The following is a 19,460-nucleotide window of genomic DNA, read 5'->3' as shown; positions in this document are numbered from 1 at the left end:
AGTTTTTATGAGAGCACTGAACGCCCAACTCTTGCCTAGAGGGTGAGTGGCGAGTGTGTGTCCCAGGAAAATCTTCAGCAAGAAGGTATTCACATGTTGATCTGAATGTAAAGAAGTCTGCTTAAGTGTACAAGGGTGGATGTGGAAAAAGACATTAAGAGAATATCATGCAAAGGGACCTACATCTGGCTTCTATACTTATTTTTATAGTTGATTATTTTTCCTGAGGCTGATCTTGAGCTTTAGATTCAACGAATGTGACTGTAGTTATGTAATGGATATTTTCTTGCATTGTCATTGGTTCATAAATGATAATTTGGTGATGGAATGCTTTACGTTTGCCAAATATGTATAGTTTAGGGATCTGTACTTTTCCTTTTGGGGGAAAAATGGTTGTTACCGTTCCTAGGGCATATCCTGGTGATTGCAGCTGCTTGGTAAATATTTTTTGATTAAATGAATGCACTCAATTCTTTATTCCCAGCCTTTTATGCAATACTCAAAATAGCTGAAGCACTAATTAGCTAAAATGGAGATACTGAAATATCTGAATATTTCCCCTTCTTGAAGGGAAAAAAAATCTTAATGGAGTTTAATTATTTTTACAAATTATGGACTTGACCCTTGAAAGTTTTCTTCATAAGATTTAAAATTAAAAACAAATTTTTGGGGGCGCCTGAGTGGCTCAGTCGGTTAAGCGTCTGCCTTCGGCTCAGGTCATGATCCCAGGGTCCTGGGATCGAGCCCCACATCGGGCTCCCTGCTCAGCGGGAAGCCTGCTTCTCCCTCTCCCATTCCCCCTGCTTGTGTTCCTGCTCTCGCTGTCTCTCTCTCTGTCAAATAAATAAATAAAATCTTTAAAAAAAAAAAAAAACAAACAAACAAATTTTTGTAGTTTAATATGTCCTTTTTCTTTCCTTTTTCCCCCTCAGGTATGGCCTCACAAGTCTTGGTCTACCCACCGTATGTTTATCAAACTCAGTCAAGTGCCTTTTGTAGTGTGAAGAAACTCAAAGTAGAGCCAAGCAGTTGTGTATTCCAGGAAAGAAACTATCCACGGACCTATGTGAATGGTAAAAACGTTGGAAATTCTCAACCTCTCACGAAGGGTAGTGTTTTTCAGACAAAGATACCATTTAACAGACCTCGAGGACACAGCGTTTCGTTGCAGACAAGTGCTGTTGTTTTAAAAAACACTGCGGGTGCTACAAAGGTCATAGCAGCTCACGCGCAGCAAGCTCAAGTGGAGGCACCTCCGATTGGGGCGTGGCGACACAGGTTGAATTTCCTAGAAGGCCCCCAGCGATGTGGATTGAAGCGCAAGAGTGAGGAGTTGGATAATCATAGCAGCGCAATGCAGATTGTCGATGAATTGTCCATACTTCCTGCAATGTTGCAAACCAACATGGGAAATCCAGTGACGGTTGTGACAGCTACCACAGGAACAAAACAGAATTGTACCACTGGAGAAGGTGACTATCAGTTAGTACAGCATGAAGTCTTATGCTCCTTGAAAAATACTTACGAAGTCCTTGATTTTCTTGGTCGAGGCACTTTTGGCCAGGTAGTCAAATGCTGGAAAAGAGGGACAAATGAAATTGTAGCAATCAAAATCTTGAAGAATCACCCTTCTTACGCACGTCAAGGTCAAATAGAAGTGAGCATATTAGCAAGGCTCAGTACTGAAAATGCTGATGAATATAACTTTGTACGAGCTTATGAATGCTTTCAGCACCGTAACCATACTTGTTTAGTCTTTGAGATGCTGGAACAAAACTTGTATGACTTTCTGAAACAAAATAAGTTCAGTCCCCTGCCACTAAAAGTAATTCGACCCATTCTTCAACAAGTGGCCACTGCACTGAAAAAATTGAAAAGTCTTGGTTTAATTCATGCTGACCTCAAACCAGAGAATATTATGTTGGTGGATCCTGTTCGGCAGCCATACAGGGTTAAGGTGATAGACTTTGGGTCGGCCAGTCATGTATCAAAGACTGTTTGTTCAACATACCTACAGTCTCGGTACTACAGGTAGGTGACAGCTACTTTTTGGCTATTTAGTAAATGTTGAATTTTGGCTAAATGAAATAATTTTGTGTGTGCTCATGGTGAAAAAGCTTGGATAAATAAAGAAATCAAGATCAGTTTAGGTTTGAGGTGTTAAAAAGATTTTTTAAATTTAGGCATAAAATCTGCCCAAACAGAATAGGAATCTCTTTGCAGTTCCAAGCCAAAGACATTTGACTGGTTATTTTTATTGTTAATAGAAGACCTGAAAGAAAGATTAATGACGATCAAACAGAAGTCTTCAAATGTTGGGAAAGGTTTATAGTAATTTTTGTATATATCTTTGGGCATTTCAGCACTTAAAAAAGAACTAGTTTATTAAGGACAATTAGATGTAACCAAAGAACTAGTTTATTAAGGACAATTAGTTGTAACCGGCTACTTAGAAAAGTTATATATGAGAATTCAAAAAGTTATCCTGATTAGCAATTTTAAGATTCAGAAGATTCAAACACACTTCCCTGGCCGCCATAAATGTTCAGGAGACTTTTCCATAACAAGTTTGAATATTCTTCCATCTATATGTTATGGGTAGTGCTATTTTGGTGTTGGTGTTACGGGTTTAAAGAAGAAAATAATTTCCATGTAAATATTGATAAAGTGCTGTAGTGTCATGATTACTATAATGCTAGGTAGTCTTAAGGGCTAATGATTACCAAGATTCAAAAATATCTTCTTGAGTAGGTAAAATGGTTTTGGATTCATGTTTTTATCATTTTGAGAATTGTTTTCATTTCAGCGAGAATGAATTTGTGGTCTTGGTGAACTCTAGAGCCCCAGCACAGTGGGCAAATACAGGAGCTGCCAGTATTGGCCATTAAGAAGTTAGTGAATAGACAGATACATGCAGTTTATTGCTGGGAATTGTTAGAATGTGAGGATTATAAATTTAGGCCCAGCAAGGGGTAGTTTTTTTTTTTTTTCTCCCCCCCCCCCCCCCCCGGAAGATGTATTTACTTATTTTTAGAGAAGAGAGAGAAAGAGTGCGGGTGTCAGAGCGAGCACTAGTGAGCATGAGCGGGGGCCGAGGGGGGGGGGGTAGAGTAGAGAGACAGGCCAATCTCTGCCCAACCTGGAGTCAGAAGTGGGGTGGGGCTCAATCCCAGGACCCTGAGATTGTAACCTGAGCCAAAATCCAGAGTCAGATGTTCAACTGACTGAGCCACCCAGGCGCCCCTATTTTCTGATTGTATCTACTTTTGTACTAACCTCTCATCCTGATTAGTTTCTTGCAAGTACGTGCCTTAGTATCCAGGACAAGATCTAGGAGAAATTAATAAGCCACTACAAAAACCAACTCCAAATATAGGCCTTGCCATCGGTAGGTCATTAGGAGTCCCATATTTATGTCAGTTAGTGATAATTTATTAAAATATGTATTAGAAATTAGGAACATAGCCTAACTTATTCTTTAGTATATTCCTGATTGTAAGATTTTTAGTACTAGAGTGCTAGATACTGTTCCTTGTAAATGGTTTAAAAGATATTGTAGGGGCACCTGGGTGGCGCAGTTGGTTAAGCGTCTGCCTTCGGCTCAGCTCATGATCTCCCAGGTCCTGGGATTGAGCCCCGCATCGGGCTTCCTGCTCAGCAGGGAGTCTGCTTCTCTCTCTCTCCCTCTGACCCTTTCCATCACTCATTCTGTCTCAAAAAAAAAAAAAAAAAAAAGATAATTGTGTTAGAGTAGTAATTCCTATTTAATATATCCTATAATTACATTTATTTGATCCTCTGTACTCCTGACAGATTTTTTTTAATGTAATGAAATACAGAATGAGCTTTTAGTTCATTTTTTTCCCAGACAAATTATTTTAAAATCTTATTTAACAGCATGAGAAGAATAGTGTTTTTTTCCTTCCCTTTGTGCTCTATGGATTCTGTCTTAAGAGCTTTTAGTTGTCAGCTAGCATATTATATAAACCCCCAGGCTCCAGCTGCTTGGGCTCTATATTTAGTTCACTTGTTAGTAAATGACTTCATTTTATTTGGGTCCTGCATTATACTGTGTATCAGATTTAGCTCCGTGTGATACCTAGACTCCTTTTCTTTATTTGAAATCTTTTGTATGAGCGTAAAAACAAAAACACTTTATTTTTTTATACTTGAGAACATTTATTAAACATTTATTAAATGTTTCAAGAGAGTAAAGGAAATCCTTTAAAAAGCAATCTGAAATGCTAAATATTTTATGATGTTGATTTCTAGTATTAGGCCTTTGCACAAATATTAGCATCTGTTGGGAATGAAAAAAAATCTATGAATAATTGCTACGTATCATTAGTAAGTTTCTAATTTGTTTTTCTGTATAAATTTCAAGTAGATAATTTATCTGAATCTCACAAGGTATGCAATTGCTAACACAGATTTTGTATTTAGAAGAAAAAATGAGATTCTTATTTGTAAACAAGGGCTCATGCTAGTAGCATTTTGGTTGATGTTGCTTGGGTAAAAACATTTAAAAAAGGACTTTATGTTAATTAGATTCAAGAGTTAAGAGTAAGTATTAAGGTAGACTGGTGAAAATGTCTTATAGTCCTTAATTATGTAGTTTTAATATCTAGCGTAGTTTTGCATGAAAATAGCAGGTAACCATTAATCTTTTTCAATATTTGTTCACCAATTTTGGCTGAGTTTTTAACCAAGGTTACTTGAAATTTGATTAGACAGTAAGCAAAAGTGTCTTACACTTGATTTTTAACTCTTTGTTAAAAATATGTTGTATTTAAAAATTGAAAGCAGGAAGTGGAAACTTACCAATTAAATATTTTTGAGCTAATCACAGTATGAACACACATATCCCAAATTCCAGGGTAAACGATTTGTGTTTAAACACAGGTTCATGTGTTACTCTATTTCTTTGAACCGTGCAACACAGAAATGTAGGGATATCTTAAAATAGACAGGGGACAGTGGCCAGAAATTGTTGACTACTATAGATGGTGAGGCTGTCTAACCTCTTGCAGTGATATAAGCCAGAAGTACATGCTAAGGGCATTGATTTGCTCAAGGTCAGCATGTTCTAAATTCAGCTGCGTGAGGATGGTTTCTGTCAAGAACACGCAGGGCTCTTGAATGCATAAAAGGGTTTAGCAGCAGAAGGTGCTGTGTTTATGAGGTGTGGTGACAACATTCAGTTCACGAATATTTTCCTTTTCTTTTAAATGTAGAATTCTAGCCTGTGGTTTGAGTCATTTCAGTACACAGAGACAGGAAAGTGGGCTGTAAAGTAACCTGAAAAGCAGTTGTATTTATTGCAAGTTTACTGAGTAATTTAGCATTAATTGTTGTTGAGGTAAAAAGTGCTTCTTATTTTGCCTGTAATAGTTGACAGAATGGTGTGTAATGATAATTAATTTAGGCTTATCAGTTTTTGTTTAGGGTATTCCCATCCCTTTATGCCGAAGTATCAAAGACAAAGTTCCTGTAACAAAATTAAGATACATAGAATGACCCATACAATGATAAACCAATACTTTAAATAGGGTACTCTATAATAATAGAAGACTGTGTATGTATACTACGTTTTTTTCCAAGTGCTTTTATGTATGTTTCCTAGTTTGTTTCTCATGTCTCCCCCCTGAGTTAGGTAACAATTGGTAGAATTCCTATTGAATAAGTAGAAAACAGGCTTATAAAAGTCAAACAGGTCCAAATTCACACTGCAAATTTAACTCAATTTTTGTTGAGTTCTTTTTGTGTGCTGGCACTGTGCTAGGGATACAGAGAAAACATGATTTCATCATTTAATGGAGGAGAAAAATCGTTTGTCTTAAGTCCTAGGGTACAGGTGTGTACAGGGTGCTATGGGAACACAGAGGAGAGCACTTAGCCTCATTTGAGGGTTCAAAGAAGGCTTCTGGTGAGAAATAACCCTTGAATGAGCCTTGAGAGTAGAGAAGGAGTTAGGATTGACTAGTATTAAAGTTCTCTCTAAATCACCCTTACCCAAAAAAATTCAGTATTGGCTGAAATTGCTGACAATTTCTTTTTTTTTTTTGTTTTTTTTTTTTTTTAAAGATTTTATTTATTTATTTGAGAGAGAGAGAATGAGAGAGAGCACATGAGAGGGGGGAGGGTCAGAGGGAGAAGCAGACTCCCTGCCGAGCAGGGAGCCGATGTGGGACTCGATCCAGGGACTCCAGGATCATGACCTGAGCCGAAGGCAGTCGCTTAACCAACTGAGCCACCCAGGCGCCCAGCTGACAATTTCTTCTCTGTATTACGGAATAGTTATTTTTGGGGGGGAATCCTTATTAGGCAAAAGGGTGTCAGCTGGGTTTTGTTTTAACAGAATTTTTTTTGTTTTTAAAGATTTTATTTATTTATTTTAGAGAGAGTGTGTGCAAATGTGGGGAGGGACAGAGGGAGAGAATCTTAAGCAGACCCCCTGCTGAGTACAGAGCCTGCCATGGGGCTCAATCCCACCACTCCCGAGATCATGATCTGAGCTGAAATCAAGAGTCGGATGCTTAACCGACTGAACCACTTAGGTGCCCCTCGTTCTAACAGAAATTTTAATAGAAGGGATGCCTGGGTGGCTCAGTGTTTTAAGTGTCTGCCCTTGGCTCAGGTCATGATCTCAGGGTCCTGGGATCGAGTCCCACATCGGACTCCTTGCTCCGTGGAGCCTCCTCCTCCCTCTGCCTGCTGCTCCCCTTGCTTGTGCTCTCTCCCCCCCCCCCCCCCCCCCCACAAAAAAAGAAAAAAAATCTTAAAAAAAAAAAGAAAAGAAAAGAGAAGTTTTAATAGAAGCTTCCAGAGTCTGCAATGAAGTGATTTTCAGTGCCATACATTGTGGCCACAGATACAGATTATTTTACAATTCAGTGGTTTTTAGTATATTCACAGTTGTGCATCATCATCACAATTTTAGAATATTTTCCTGACCCCCAGCAGAAACCCCTTTACTGTATCCTCTAGCCATCTTTCCCCACTCTCCCATTCTCCAAGCCTTAGGCAAACAAAAATCTACTTTCTATCTCTATAGATTTGTACATTCTGAGCATTTCATATAAATGTGTTCATACAATGTGTGGTCCTTTTTGACTTTTTCTTTCATGTACCATAATGTTTTCAAGGTTCATGCTGTAGCATGTTATTAGTAATTCATTTCTTTCTGTTGCTACCTAGTATTCCATTGTATAGCTACATCACATTTTGTGTATCCATTCATCATTTAATGGAGATCTTTTAAAATTTTATCAATGGAAAGATACATGAATAGAAAACTATAAAATAATCCACAATTAAGTCTTTCATTCAGGATATTTAGTGCATATAAAGTGTAAAGTATTTTGCTGGGTGCTGGTTATTCATTAAGGAGCAGAAATGCAGACCTTACCATTATGGTGTTTTCAATCTAATGGGTAGATAACCAAAAAGGTAAAGTAGTACTCTGATGAAAATGAACAGGGAGAGAGAACAACGGCATACCTACTTTTTTTGTTTCTGTTTTTTAACTTTTTGCTTTGAAATAATTTTAGACATACAGAAAATTTGCAAGGATACTACAGAGAATTCCTGTATGCCTTTCACCAGGATTCTCCAAATGTTTCAAATTTAAACATTTTACCACCGTAGTTTTATCACTCATTCTTTCTCTATGTACACACAGACACACACGATATTTTTTCTTGCAGTGTTTGACAGTAAGTTTCAGACATGAGGCCCCCTTACCTCTAAATACTTCTGTGTATATTTCCTAAACATAAGGACATTCTCTTGCATAACCCCAGTACAATGATTAAAATCATCAGTTAACATTAATTCAATATTATTCATTTGATGAACTGTTTGAACTACTCAAAATACTATTTGATTTGAGGAAATTAAAATCAATTCAGTACCAGTGCTTATTTATAGACTTTATTCAGATTTTACCAATTTCCTCACTGATGACCTTTTTCCTCCCCAGAATTCAATTGAATATCACACATTGTATCATTTACCATGTATGTCCCTTTAGTGTCCTCTTATCTGGAGTAGTTCCTTGGTTCTTTCTTTGCCTTTCATAACCTGACATTTTTTTAAGTAGGCTCCACGCCCAGCTGTGGAACCCAATGTGGGGCCCTGAGATCAAGACCTGAGACGAGATCAAGAGTCGGACACTTAAACCGACTGAGCCACCCAGGTGCCCCAACCCTGACACTTTTTTTTAAATTTTATTTAATTGACAGAGAGAGAGAGACAGCGTGAGAGGGAACACAAGCAGGGGGAGTGGGAGAGGGAGAAGCAGGCTTCCCGCGGAGCAGGGAGCCCGATGCGGGGCTCGATCCCAGGACCCTGGGATCATGACCTGAGCTGAAGGCAGTTGCTTAACCAACTGAGCCACCCAGGCGCCCCCCAAACCTGACACTTGTGAAGAGTACTGAATAGTTATTTTGTAGAATGCTCCTCAATTTTAGTTTGCCTGATGTTTTCAGGTTATGCATTTTTAGAATAACTGCACAGAAGTGATGTTGTGTTTTCACATATTGGGAGGAACATGATGTCATTTTTCCCATTACTGGTTAACTTTGATCACTTTGTTGAGGTGGTGACTGCCAGATTTTTCCACTGTAAGGTTTTTTTTTCTTTGTAATTAATAAGTATCTTGTGAAAAGGAACTTTGAGAGTATACTGCTTTCTCATCTTATTTTCACAAACCAGTTTTAGCCTCTCTTGGTGAATATGGCCTTAAACAATTACAACTATGGGGTTGTGAAATGATGATTTTCTAATTCTATCATTCCTGTATAAGGAATTCTTTCATAAGGAAGAATTTTCCTTTACTTAGTCTTTTGTTTCTGTATGGACTCATGGATTCATATTCATTGGGTTATAATGTTACTCATTATTATTTGTTTTATTGAATAATTGTCCTAAACTGTCCAGCGGGAGCCACTTTAAGCTTGTTTCTGTCCCTTTGCCATGGCCCCATCCTCCCTTGAGTGCTTACTTTCTGGTACCACAAGGTGTTCCAGACTGACTTTGTACCTTCCTTCCCCATCTCTGATACTGGCTATTTCTCTAAGGAGCTCTGGTTCCTTTTATTGGAGAATGGTGTTTAGAGAACAAGCTGGATGCTAGTGGCAGATGTGCTCATTGGTACTAAGGTGTTACTGCTTTTAGACCCTTTGAGTGGCAAAGCTAGAAAATGCATGTGTGTGTGTGTGTTTATGTAATTCTGTATCTATCTGTTTATATATTAAAACCATGAATTCATACTCCTCTGTCCAATTCTGACACCTCAGAGTTCATTCTGTCCTTCCTTTATTTATAATCCCTTTTATGATACCAGGAAACTTGGCTCTCTTTATCCACCATATGTTACTTATTAGCTCAATTCTAGAATACATTTAATGTAGTTTGGAAATTGCTACCCATACCATTGCTAATTTACTAACTAGAGTACAACATTTATTTACAGTTCTTTTATACAGTTCTTTTATTCTTTAGGCATAGACTTGGAGCATGTAGTCACAACACTGTGTTTTAAGTTACTTAGGTTCTTCTCCAAACCTCCACCTTCAAGTGTGATTATGTTATTTATTTGAAATATATTTAAGTTCATTTCTTCGTGTTTCATTTTGGGCCCATCCGTGTCTTTGTTTGTTTGACTATGTGAAACATTAATGTGGGTCTATAAATTAGAAGCATGCTAAAACCATCAGAAATGTCACACTCTCTCCTCCTCACCATCCTTCCTACCTCATTCCTCCCTAACCCCTTTTAGTAACCATTATCATTAGTTTTTCTTTTATTCTTCGTGGTGTGTGTGTGTGTGTATCTGTGTGTTTGGCGAGGGGTATATAAACAGATAAATGTTTATTTTCTCAGTTTCCCTTCTTACAGGAAAGGTAACATACTGTAGATATCTGTTTGCACTTGGCTGTTGTCCCTTAACAGTGTTTCCTGGAAATCACGTCACGTCAATTCATAAAGATCTTTTTCAATCTGTTTTTTTTGCTGAATAGTACTTCATTATGTGGATTACCGTAGTTTATTCAGCCACTTTACTAATTATTGACATAGTGTTTCCCAATTACAGTTACGAAGAATAGTTTTTGTGCATATCTATTTTTGTATTCAAGTTGTATCTTCAAGGTAAATTTTCAGAAGTGGGATTATTTAGTCAAAAGGTAAATGCATATATAGTTTTGTTAAATATTGCCAAATTTCTCTGTCAGAACTGGATCAGTTTGCATTCCCACCAGCAAAATACGATAGTGCCTATTTCTCTAGAGCCTTGCTGTTCTTTAACAGTTTGCCAATCAAAATTGATTGGCAAAATTGTTTATATAGTTTTATTTTACATGTCTCATTATGAGTGATAGTTTTATTTTACATGTCTCATTATGAGTGAACTTAAACATCTCATATTTAAGGGTCATTTTAAAATTGTTTGTATGAGTGGTGCCTGGGTGGCTCAGTCAGTTAAGCATCTGACTTTTTTTTTTTTTTTAAGATTTTATTTATTTATTTGACAGAGAGAGACACAGCGAGAGAGGGAACACAAGCAGGGGGAGTGGGAGAGGGAGAAGCAGGCTTCCCGCCGAGCAGGGAGCCCGATGCGGGGCTCGATCCCAGGACCCTGCGATCATGACTTGAGCCGAAGGTAGACGCTTAACGACTGAGCCACCCAGGCGCCCTAGCATCTGACTCTTGATTTCAGCTCAGGTCATGATCTCAGGGTCACGAGATTGAGCCCTGTGTTGGACACCCTGCTCAGTGGGGAGTCTGCTTCTCTCCTTCTTTCTCTCCCTCTGCCCCTGCCCCTGCTTGAGTGTATGCTCTCTAAAATAAATAAATAAACGAATCTTTAAAAAAAAATAAAATTGTGTGTATAAATGTGAATTGCCTGTTCATGTCTTTTGCCCATTTTTCTATTAAGAGTTTGGTCTTTTGTCCATCAGTTTTAGAGATCTCTTATATATATGGGTGTTAGCCCTTCATTTGTCATGTATGTTGAATTTTTTTTTTCATTTTGACTTTTTTGTGGTTTATTTGCCTTGTAAAAAGTTTTTTGTGTGTGGTCTTTTTTTTTGAGAGTGTGAGTGTGTGGCGGTGGGTGAAGGGGCAGAAGGAGAGGGAGAGAGAAAGAATCTTAAGCAGGCTCCACGCTCAGCATAGAGCCATGCTGGGTTCGATCTCATGACCTTGAGATCATGATCTGAGTCGAAATTGGATGCTTAGCTGAGTGAACCACCCAGGCACTCCCTGAGTGTGGTCAGTTTTATCAGTCTTCTCTTTCATTGCCTCTGGATTTTAAATCATACTTAGAAAGCCTTTCCCTTGCTGAGTTCAAAGAGGCATTCACCCTGTTTCCTTCTAGTACTTACTGAATTACATTTTAAATATTTAGATCTCTATTTTAAGTTTATTATAATTTGTGTGAGGTGTGGATCTAATTTTTTTTTCTTTTTTTCAAGTAGCTAATCAATTGTAGGGACTTTAGATTGGGTGGATAGGGAAAAATCTTTAAGGACACGATAAATTAAACTGGGGCCTGAAGGAAGACCACCAACCAGAATGGATGGAATGAGAACTGTGGGCAAAGAAAGAGCCTGTGTGGAGGTTCTGAGGTTGGAAAGAGTTTGATAAAGAATCTGAAAGCCTGCCAGTGAGACTTAGGCATAGTGGAATGGATAATGTAGGGTTGTGATTTGAGGTTGGAGGGTAGCTGCTATGGTTTATGTTTTAGTCATTCTGGCTATTTGGAGAGGGAAGAGGATCAGAATGAGAGTAGGAGTAGGAAAACCATTAGGAAAGAGGCATTAAGGTAATCCACAGAGAGGACATGGTGGCCGTGGAAAGAAATGGATTGATTGGTATTAGTGTGGCAGTGGATTGTGCTTTTTCTACTAGGATACTCCCCCTCCTAGGGGAAGATGCTTTGTTATGGTTGATATTTGTTGACTTAAATTGTATATGAATTTAGACATGCACATGACTTCTATGGATATCTATATCTAAATATATATTTAACACCATGTGTTAAAACTCCATATTAAAACCAAACAAAAACAAACAAGAAAAACAAAGGAACCTGGAAAACTCTCCATTACTGGTATTTTAGACATGACTGACTACCTGAATCAGAGGAAGTGAAATGTAGCCTTTGACATTTCTTTAAGCTAAATCACATTTTGTTTTTACAGTTGAAGTATTTCAGGCTGATTTGTTTTATAATTCCCCCCCAATCATGGTTAGCATTTATCTTCTAAAAATGACTACTTTATGTTATCATTTATTAAGATAAACATTTAAGGTGCCTGGGTGGCTCAGTCGGTTAAGCATCTGCCTTCAGCTCAGGTCATGATCCATGGATCATGCATTGGGCTCCTTGCTCAGCGGGGAGCCTGCTGCTCTCTTTGCCTTGTGCTCTCCCACCCCCCCAACAAATGAATAAATAAAATCTTTTTAAAAATTTAAATAAAAATAGGCTCACAGATTATATTGTTTTGCAGTTTGCTTTTGTTTAATTCTATACCTGTGGCCTTTTTTTTTTTTTCCAAATGTAAGTTTCTGTAGATTATTCTGTGAAACTGTTAAATAGAATCTTCATGTGTGAACTCATTTAGATGCTAATTGAACAGATTAACTGTAAAGAGACAGTTATAAGGCAATAGAGAAAATTTGAATGTTAGATGGTATTAGGGAATTACTGATTTTTTTATGTGATAAGAGCACTGTGGGTGTTTTTTTTTTTTTTTTGAGGGGGAGGGTGGAGCATTGTGTGGGGTTTTTTTTTGAGTGTGGGGAAGGGGTAGAGGGGGAGAGAGAATCTTAAGCAAGCTCCATGCTCAGTGCAGAGCCCAACATGGGGCTTGATCCCAGGACCCTGAGATCATGACCTGAGCCGAAATCAAAAGTTGGATGCTCAACCAACTGAGCCACCCGGGTGCCCTGTTTTTTACTTAGTTTTAGGCAATCTGTTATTTCTAATAGGTGAAAAATGGAAATCTTGATTATTAATGGGAATCAAGAAAAACATCCTTTTACACTTTGTTTTGAAATTATTTCATCAAATTACAATTTTAGATATATTAATATTTGTTAATATTTAGAAAGGAATATTAAGTATCTTTCTAAAAATTGCTATATAGGGGCGCCTGGGTGGCTCAGTCATTAAGCGTCTGCCTTTGGCTCAGGTCATGATCCCAGAGTCCTGGGATCAAGCCCCGCGTCGAGCTCTCTGCTCAGCGGGAAGCCTGCTTCTCCCTCTCCCACTCCCCCTGCTTGGGTTCCTTCTCTCGCTGTGTCTCTCTCTGTCAAATAAATAAAATCTTAAAAAAATAAAAAAATAAAAAATAAAAATTGCTATATAATATTAGAGCATTTTTATACTTACTAACCCCTTTCTTTACATATTTCTTCTGAAAACTTTTGTCCGTTCTGCTCCCTGTATTAGAAAAACAAATTGGAATAATTTGTAAACTGTACTATCATCTTGAGCTATCAATTTGGTGGCCAAAATTACTTTTAATATAGAATTTTTTTTCCTTTTTTTTATTGTGAAAAAGCATAACTTAATATCTATCATCTTAAACATTTTTAAGGATGCAGTTCATTAGTATTAAGGATGTACACATTGTTGTAAAACAAATCTCTAGAACTTTTACATCTTGTACATTTGAAAATCTGTACCGATTAAACAGCTCCCTTTTTTCCCCTTTCCCCATCCCCCAGTCACCACCATTCTGCTTTTTGTTTCTATAAATTTGACTGCTTTAAATATCTCATAGAAGGAGACTCATATAGTTACTTCCCTTTTGGTGACTAGTGTGTTTCACTTAGTATAATGTCCTCAAGGTTCATCCATGTTGTAGCATGTGTCAGGATTTCCTTCCGTTCTAAGGCTGAAAAATTCCATTGTATATTCCATATTTTATCCATTCTTTTTTTTTTTTTTTAAGATTTTATTTATTTATTTGACACAGAGAAAGAGACAGCGAGAGAAGGAACACAAGCAGGGGGAGTGGGAGAGGGAGAAGCAGGCTTCCCGCTCAGCAGGGAGCCCAACGCGGGGCTTGATCCCAGGACCCTGGGATCATGACCTGAGCCGAAGGCAGACGCTTAACGACTGAGCCACCCCGGCGCCCTGTTTATCCATTCTTTAGCACTGGACATTTGGGTTGCTTCTACCTCTTGGTTGTTGTGAATAGGGCTGCTATCAACATGATTGTACAAATACCTCTTCAAGACCTGTTTTCAATTCTTTTAGCTGTGTACCCAAAAGTGGGATGCCTTGATCATGTGGTAGTTCTGTTTTTGTGATTTTTAAAAAATTATGTTGAATAAAAGCCTTTAATGTCTTGGTAAAAAAAAAAAACCTTTAATGTCAAAGGTTATCAATTTTTTTCCCTTGTGCGGTAGGGCTTTGTTTTAAAGGTGCGTATTGTCTCATGAATGTACTGTAGTAGGATGTCATGATAACAGCCCTGACATCACACACCTCAGAATGTATGTGCCTGTTTGTTCCTGAGTCTTCAGCATTTTCCTATGAATGGGATTCATTGCCGTGGATGTTATTAACAGAGTGCCTGCTGCTGCAGAAGAGTGCCAGTTTGGTGGCCAGTGAATAATTTAGGCATCAGCGGGTATGGTAAGATTGTATTACTTAGGAGAAAGATCTAGTATGTGTTAGACTTTGACATTAAAAAGAACAAATGTTTCTTTTGTGAGGAAAACGCTCAATTACAAAAAATGTTGAATATATTTATCTAAAAACCAGTATACTAAATAAAAAATTATTCAATTAATGTTTTTTTAATTATAAAAGTAATGGATGCTCACTGTCAGAAACAATTCAGTAATCAAGAAGTCTCTGAAGCAAAGCAGGAGCAATTTCCCCACTTAATGTTGAGGTTTTATACTATAATTTTTTATATTTTATACTTTAAGCAGTCCTCTTTTTGTTTGTTTTCGGATAATGCCACCGGAAACCTTCTTGTATGTCCTTGGACACTTGTTTGGCACATTTCCATGACATTTCTAGATTTGTTGGGTCAAAGGGTATGTTCATTTTGCTGATGGGTGCTGCCGAATTTCCTTCCATAAAACATATTACTTTAGTTTATAATCTCACCAATAGTATTTGAAAATGCTCTTTTCTTCACATTCTTGTCATCACAAGGATATTTCTGGTTTTTCAAATTGTTGGCTTTAAATAGGCGAAAACAAATCAAGTTTTAAATTTTTTTAATCACCTGCAGTACATGAAAAAAAGCCTTCTGTCATAATGTCGTACTGGTAGATGTTCTTTTTTATGTGGGGAGTGAAAATAAACAGGGTTCATATAATAATAACAACATTTATTGACTGCATAGTACCAGCCACTGTGCTGGAAACTTTTCATAATTACCCCATACCCTTACAATAGCCTTGACTAGTGGTAATACTACATTTTACAAAGAGGGAATTTGATATTCAGTATGTTAAGCAACCTACCTAGGGTGGTACATAGCTTTATAAATTGCAGAACTGTGATTTGAACTCAGTTCTGCCTCTCCACTTGACCATGCTCTTTCTCCAGGGATTTTTCCTCATCTTCCTGAAATCCCTCTCCTGAAGGACATTGTTGACTTGTTCGTTAATCACCAAATATGATGGATTTTTTTTTTTTTAAGTCCACATCTGGCTGGACTTCTGTCATTCAGCACTGTTAGTGTTTTATTTTACTGAAACTTTCTTAGTTGGTTCCTGAACACTATACCCTCAGTTTTTTCTTTCACTTCTCTGACAAATTTTCTTGTTCTTTTTCTCACTTCTTAAATGAATACATTTTCCTGAGTTCAGTCCTGCGCCCTTTTCTCATTCAGTATTATTTCCCTCTTGGAGATTTCACTCTGTCCCTTGACTCCAGTTTGTTTAATATGGTAAGCTTTCAGATACCTTCCTATAGCCCTGACCTCCCGTTGAATACCTAATTTCTGTTTTTAGTTCTTTCCTTAGACAGTCTCTGGATGTTATTAACTCACATTCCTGATTCATCTTTCTCCCAAAGACCTACATCTTCTCATCATCTCGTATTACCGTATCAAGATTATTAAGGGGTGCCTGGGTGGCTCAGTTGGTTAAGTGTCCCAACTCTTGGTTTTGGCTCAGGGTTGTGAGATCGAGGCCCATGTCAGGCTCCATGCTGGGGGTAGAATCTGCTTAGGATTCTCTCTCTCCCTCTTCCCCTTCCCAACACACTCTCTCTCTTAAAAAAAAAAAAAAAAGATTATTGAAAAACCATTTTCCCTGTTACTCAGTGTGGGAAACTGAGTTTTTGGCTTTTGTTTCCCTGTTATATATCTAATCATAGTGTGACCAAATCCTAGTATTTTTATCTCTGAAATAGCCTCACATGTAAATTTGCCACACTTCACCCTGCCTTGTTCTGGTCTAGACTTCTGTGCTAGATTAGAAATTCATTTTTTAACCTATAGTCTCTGCCTCTTATAGTTTATCCTGCATTGTTATACATGTGTTATGGATTGATTTAAGAAATCACAGACCTATACACAGACATAACTACCTGAAAATTTATTTTTACTACTTTATGCTTTCTTACCCCCTAGTTCCTGATACAGAGTGTACTTACCAGCAAATGTCACAAACTAACGACCTCTTGGAAACCTAATTGCGGTGGTATCAAGATTATGGCATGACTTTGGCCTTGAAATAGTCCTGTACAATTGGAAAAAGCTGACAAAGTAATCAAAAAAGTGATTCAAATACTTTAAAAATGTGTGAGTAGAATGTTATGCTTAGGAAGCTTTTGGTAACTTTTCAGTAGATTTTCTAGTACATGCCTTGATAACACGAGCCCTGTATCTCTTTTCCTGTATCACAAGTCTTTGATTGTCCACTCTCTTCTGTGGTATGGAGCTGTTTCATATTGTAGCAGAATGTTCCCTGGCATTGTAAATGTGGGTTGTTTGTTTTTTTTCTCTCCTTCGTCAAGGCTAAATTAATCATCAACAGTTCCTAAAGATAAAATATTTGTATTAAAGACGTTATGTAGAAGCAAATAATTTTAGAGTGGGAAACATTTACATAGACATTCAGTCTAACTTATATTATAGAAGAGGCAACTGAAATCCAGTATACCTAAATGAGAATTGGTATATCAGCATTTATAAATAACTCTTTTAATTTTTACATGTATTAATATGGGTATCTTTGATTTTTAGTAATAGCAAAGTAATAATAAACGTATCCTTTGAATCTAAGGATATAGCTTCTTTATAAATGGTAAAACATAATTGTGGCATTTGGCAGTCAGTCAGTCAGTTGGTGAAAGTCACCTGAAAACAGGATGTCATTTTCTTTTTTTTTTTTTTTTAAGATTTTATTTATTTATTTGACACAGAGAGACACAGTGCGAGAGGGAACACAAGCAGGGGGAGAGGGAGAGGGAGAAGCAGGCCCCCCCGCTGAGCGGGGAGCCCGATGCGGGGCTCAATCCCAGGACCCTGGGACCATGACCGGAGCCAAAGGCAGGCGCTTAACAACTGAGCCACCCAGGCACCCCTCATTTTCTTTTTTTAAAGATTTTATTTATTTATTTATTTATTTGAGAGAGAGCGAGCGCGTGCACGTATGAGTGGTGGGGGAGAGGGAGAGGCAGAGGGAGAAGCAGACTCCCTGCTGATCAGGGAGCCCAATGTGGGGCTCCATCCCAGGACCAAGATCATGGCCTGAGCTGAAAGCAGATGCTTAACCAACTGAGCCACCCAGGCACCCCCAGGATGCCATTTTCAAACTAAATACTTCCAGAAGCGTTTAGAAAGAGTAAACTCATTGAGAGAATTTATATTTGAGTAATATGGTGGTGAAACCATGTAACATGAAAGAAGTATGTGTGTGAATCTTTTAAAGCTTTATTTTGTTTGCTCTAAATTGCTTCTCATTAACATATAACTACTCCTCCAGAGAGAATGTCACTGAATTAGTAACAAGCTTCTAAACACTATAGTATTCAAAATATATGATATGGGGTGTCTGGGTGGCTCAGATGGTTAAGCGTCTGCCTTCGGCTCAGGTCATGATTCTAGGGTCCTGGGATCGAGTCCCACATCGGGCTCCCCTGCCTCTCTCTCTGTCTCTTATGAATAAATAAATAAAATCTTAAAAACAAAAACAAAATATATGATACGATAGTGTTCCTTTTTTTAGGGCTTACAAGAAGACCTTAGACTTTTCACTGGTTCATATGAGGCATTAAATACAAAGTATTTTCGAAGAAGGATAGAATTTAAAAAAAAACAAACAGTATACTTTTGTTTGTTGGTGCTAAATAATGTCAGGTAACAAATTATGCTACTGTATTTATTCACAGGCTCATAATTCCAGTTCTGCCACTTAATATGTCAACTAGAGCAAATTGTTTAACTTTTCTGAGCCCAGTTTACTCATCTGTAAAATAATGATGCTAATAGCTACCTTAAAGGTTCTTACATAATGCATGTAATGCATGTAAAGCACTTAGTACAGTCTTGGGACATTGTATTTGCTTTATAAATAGAAGCTATTAGAAAAAAAAGAGTGTATGGTGTAAAGGAAAATGATGCAGTGGTAGCAAGATGATAAGGAGTCTCCCAGTTGTTCCCTGGTGGCCTGCATGGTGTATAATGCGCTGCTGTTCCTCTTCAGAGCAGAACCTTTGAAAGCTTTCATGAAGTAACTGCATTTGTGTTAATAATGGCTAATGCAGCCATTTTTTGTAAACTATTTTATTAAAGTATAAGATAGTATAAAGTGCACAAATTTTAGGTTTACAGCTTCACTATTGCAATGTGAATCGACTATTTGGATGTTCTATTTTGTGAGTTTCTTTTGCCTCATTTTCTATTTGCTTGACAGTCTTGCTCATTTGTGGTTTTTAAAGTGTTCTCAATATGAAACCTTTTGGAGAAACGTCTTCATTCTGTGGCTTTCTTTTTGACCTTCTTAGAGTTGACTTAGGTGAATACATGGACTAATTTAATACATGGTCTCATTTTTTTAATATATAGTTGACCCTTGAACAACATGGGTTTGAACTGCATGGGTCCACTTATATGTGGATTTTTTTTTTTTACGAACACGGTTCAGTACTGTAAATATATTTTCTCTTCCTTATGATTTTTAAAAAAAAAGATTTTAAGTAACCTCTACACCCAGTGTGGGGCTTGAACTTGCAACCCCTAGATCAAGAGTTGCATGCTCTACCGACTGAGCCAGCCAGGCACCCCATCTTCCTTATTATTTTCTTAATAACATTTTCTTTTCTCTAGCTTACTTTATTGTGAGAATATAGTACATATATATATTATTTGTATATATAAAACACAAAATATATATTTATTAACTCTTTATGTTATCATGAAGGCTTCTGGTCAGCAGTAGACTATTAGTTGTTGTTGAGTTTCTGGGGAGTCAAG

At 37.5% G+C, this 19,460-nt stretch overlaps 1 protein-coding gene across 3 annotated transcripts in view; it reads left to right on the top strand.

Annotated features, from left to right (window-relative positions):
- HIPK3 (homeodomain interacting protein kinase 3) overlaps nucleotides 1-19,460 on the top strand; it is a 90,211-nt gene that overhangs the window by 28,401 nt on the left and 42,350 nt on the right. For all 3 annotated transcript variants that reach the window (XM_021685347.2, XM_021685344.2, XM_021685345.2), the window contains exon 2: nucleotides 933-2,031. In XM_021685347.2, the coding sequence (XP_021541022.1) occupies nucleotides 935-2,031 (1,097 nt within the window). In that variant the 5' untranslated portion in view covers nucleotides 933-934. The remainder of the gene's footprint in view (nucleotides 1-932; nucleotides 2,032-19,460) is intronic.

Source organism: Neomonachus schauinslandi, chromosome 11 (genome assembly GCF_002201575.2).
Source record: "Neomonachus schauinslandi chromosome 11, ASM220157v2, whole genome shotgun sequence".
Classification (NCBI taxonomy): domain Eukaryota; kingdom Metazoa; phylum Chordata; class Mammalia; order Carnivora; family Phocidae; genus Neomonachus; species Neomonachus schauinslandi.
The sequence above is the reverse complement of the archived record's forward strand: the minus strand, read 5'-3'. Positions and strand labels throughout refer to the sequence as shown.